The sequence below is a fragment of the Triturus cristatus genome, chromosome 4_1 (assembly GCF_964204655.1).
Source record: "Triturus cristatus chromosome 4_1, aTriCri1.1, whole genome shotgun sequence".
In the NCBI taxonomy this organism is placed as follows: Eukaryota; Metazoa; Chordata; class Amphibia; order Caudata; family Salamandridae; genus Triturus; species Triturus cristatus.
In genome coordinates, this window is record NC_140585.1 from 217,490,642 (window position 1) to 217,494,523 (window position 3,882).

Below are 3,882 nucleotides of genomic sequence, written 5' to 3' on the forward strand. Positions count from 1 at the left end.
CGTAAAGTGGAGTGGCTTAGAGAGCAATGTCATACTGTGGAGTGTGATAATTGAAACAGACGCAGCGTGAAATCCTGTTAACGGATGTAGATGTAATGTGGAAGGAAAATATATTATTTTGTGTAAATGGTAATTTTTGAGTGTGTGAATAGTGTAAGTAGTTTGAAAGTTATAATTTTTTTTATGCTTAGTTATGTATTGTGCTGTGGCATGCCGAAGTACGTTTGTGGTATACCACGGTGCATGTGCATTATAAGGTAGTAAGTGACTGGCTAATGTCTGTGTTTACCAATGGCAAAAGGCAGCTATGTTGTTTTCAGGACATTTTGTCTGTGTTCTGTGTTTTGCTGCATTCTGAATTAGGGTCTTGGATCTCGGTATGTAGCAGGTTAGATTGTAGTTCTCTTCCTATTACCACTTTATTACAGTGTTTATAGTTTGAGAATTTTTAAATTAATTTTCTAAATATTTTTACAGCAGTTTAGGGAGAATTGCTTTTTACATTTTTTTTAAAGTAGTGCAGTCATTTGTAGGTACTACTGCCCTACTCTGTAAACATTTAAACTGAAGATTTAAATATGTTAAAATTGGAAATTACACTGTAATACATTATACTTGTAAAATATTACCAGTATATGTTTATTTTTTTAACATATTAACTATAATTCGTGGTCTGGGTAACTATAACTTGCGCCCTCACCATTCACGGCTACTTACCCCACATATTACATCAGTATAATCTTCTATGACATCATTCATACTTTAGTTGCAACATTTGCATTAAAATTAGTGATGAGAAAACTGTGCATGGTGGGGGCGTGAGTTATAGTTACCTTAGAGCACAAATTATACTGACTTGAGATAAGTATAACTATCATTGTTGAATTGTTTATGATTGTGTGCGTGTACAATCTGAACCTAACTATAATGTCCATCTAACCTTTGGCTTTTTTAGTGAATTTCTAAGGTATTTTTTATTCTATTTCCTAACTACAATGAAAGAGTGCTTTTTATTTTGATTATAACTATGGTGCAGTTTGACAAATCTTCACAAAACTTTCCCCCCAAAAACATTTATGTACTTCAGCACCGTCCTGGATAGCACTGGGGCTATCCTTCAAGCGGGGACTGAAAAAAAGGGGGTCCCAAAACGCATTTCACTCTGCAATTTCCTTTATGAATTTTAGACAGTATTTTAGAAAAACTGCTGAAGATTTATGAATAGAAAGCTAGATCTTTACTCATAAAGCATACTTTTTGTGATTTGGTGTAAATCTGTTCAGCTGTTTTCAAGATATGAAGCTTCAATAGTTTGTGATATCTTGGCAGTTTGTGTCCAGATATGCTCTGATTGGCAACTGTAAAAGGGACGAGTCAAATCTGATTGAAAAATAAGGAGACACGGTGAGCACACTCTGACCCAAGAGGGCATGAGGGGGGATCCCAGAGTGATATAATCAATGATGTAATTTGAGATGTCATCACTGAAATCATCAATGATGTCAATGAACATATCATGCTGTAATATGTGAAGTCATAAGCAGTGAATGCTGAGGGCGCAAGTTATAGCTATCTCGCTGAAATATAACTGGCAATATTCAGTGATTTTTTTTGTTTTTAACCCATTTCAACACCTAACTATAATGTTACTTTAGCCTTTGGTTTTTATCAGTGAATTTCTAGTTTTTTTCAATTTAACTGAAGCTAAGATCCTATTACCATACCTACGTATAACAGTGCTTTAACCATTGGATTTTTTAGTGAATTTCTAGGAAGTTTTTAACATAATCAACGAAGCCCTCCACTGTGCACAGCCATGGGCCATTCGCTAAAAAGAGTCAGGTGACAGATAACATTCCACAGCCTGCCCTCCTCATCATCTTGCTATTTACCTCCTGTTTACTCTCCGTTAATCCCCTGTTTCATCCTCCTCCCCTCGGAAGACAGCTTGCTGCCCGTGCCCCCCTTCTGCCTGCCGTCTGTTCACCGTCTGTGTGCCCCTGCCCCTTGCCACCAGCCCTCTGAGGACAACTTAATGCCACTGCCAATTTGATTTCGATTATTGTTAGGGTAATGATTAAGATTGGGGATAGGTTTAAATTAGAGTAAGGGTTAGAGTTAAGTATTAGGGCTAAGCTATGTGTTGGAAATATGGTGTAGGGTAAAAGTGAGGCTTTAAAACTCTCAGGTCATGGATTAGAGTACAGTTTAGAATTGACATAACAAAATACAGTTAGGTTTAGAGTGGCTTTGGGTAAGCAAAACATATTGTTGCTACAAGGGAATTCATCTACCTCAGCATTTTCAATCCATGCAACATTTCATGGCCAAGTGTTTGCTTTTCATAGTTGTTTTGCTGGAATATGTGTTTGGCATTTAGGTACAATGCCCTACACTGAGAAATTTAGATTAAACTTTTCATGCAAAAAGCAGCCAGTGCATATTTGTCAAAGCTGACAAGCCAAAATTATACTTTCCTTATCTGCAATAAGCATTGTGTCTACATTTACAATGGTCTCATGTGCAAATTGCATTATGTCGAGGTACTTGTATACTTTAGACTCCAATGATGTGCCATAGGTACATGTACTTTTGCAGACACATTTACCATACTCTGTGAAATACTGATGAAAAATATAAACTACTGTAAGCTGAGGGAGCAAATGAAAATGCAGATCTAGACTTCTCTATGTTAAAGATGAAGACTGATTCAAAAAAAATTGCAATTACAGATAAAGATAAACTTTTCTCTGCTTAGTTTCTCACAGTGATGCTCTTCAGGGCCTTCTTCACATCCTTGTTCCTCAAAGTGTATATCAATGGATTAAGCATAGGGATGACTACTGTGTAGAAGAGAGTCACAGCCTTGTCTTGATCCAGGGAGTAGCGGGAGGAGGGGCGGAGATAAGTGAAGATGATTGTTCCGAAGTATAGGCTCACACCTGTCAAGTGAGGGGCGCAGGTGGAAAACACCTGCACTCTCGCTCCTGAGGAGCGCATCTGGAAGACAGCTGCGATGATTGAGGCGTAGGAGAGGATAACACACAGGAGAGAAGTAATTACAAGGGAGCCTCCAAATATGAACATCACCACCTCATTGATAAAGGTGTCCATGCATGAGAGTTTGAGAAGTGGAGGTACATCACAACAGAAATTATTGATTTCCCAGTGACAAAAGGAAACTCGGGATGTGCAAGTTACCTCTATCACCGAGTGCACAAGTCCCCCAGTATATGCTCCAGCCACTAGTCGCGAGGAGAAACTCTTTGTCATTATGGCCATGTAGTGCAAAGGCTGACAAACTGCGAGATATCGGTCATAAGCCATGACAGCCAGAAGAAGCACCTCAACGCTTGCAAAGCCGCATAAGAAGAACAACTGCACCATGCAGCTGAGGAGGGAGAGGGTCCTTGTATCTGAAACCAGATCAACAAGCATTCTAGGTGCAATGTCTGAAGAATATGAGAGATCAACAAAAGACAAATGTCCCAGAAAGAAGTACATGGGCGTGTGAAGAGTGGAGGCAAGATAAATTAATACAATGATGCTTGTGTTGCCAATCATGGTGAAGATATAGACAACTGTAAACAGTGAGAAGAGAAGGACCTTTAACCAGGGATCATGTGTCAATCCTAAGAAATTGAATTCAATCCTTAGTGTCTGATTTCCATACTCCATGCTTTAGCATTGGATTTTCTAGAGTATATGGGGCAGAAAAACACATACAATGATCAGTAATGATTACAAATGGTTTAAATTAAAACCATATTTGAATCAAAGAAATGTAGACTTCATAATACATTCCATTCCACTGCATTACATGTGTCACATTCCTACAAACTGAATATAGTGTGGATATTAGTACTGATCTGGAATTGTATG

General features: G+C 38.2%; 1 protein-coding gene across 1 annotated transcript; it reads right to left on the minus strand.

Annotated features, from left to right (window-relative positions):
* Positions 1-2,754: 2,754 nt before the first annotated feature.
* LOC146854107 (olfactory receptor 5AR1-like) lies at positions 2,755-3,678 on the minus strand. Its single transcript, XM_085651015.1, has one exon. It carries the CDS (start codon positions 3,676-3,678, stop codon positions 2,755-2,757), a length of 924 nt encoding a protein of 307 aa, XP_085507141.1.
* Positions 3,679-3,882: the final 204 nt, after the last annotated feature.

Bases quoted from the DNA above. Each gene is read 5' to 3' on its own strand.
- LOC146854107 (XM_085651015.1), bottom strand. From the start codon at position 3,678: ATGGAGTATGGAAATCAGACACTAAGGATTGAATTCAATTTCTTAGGA.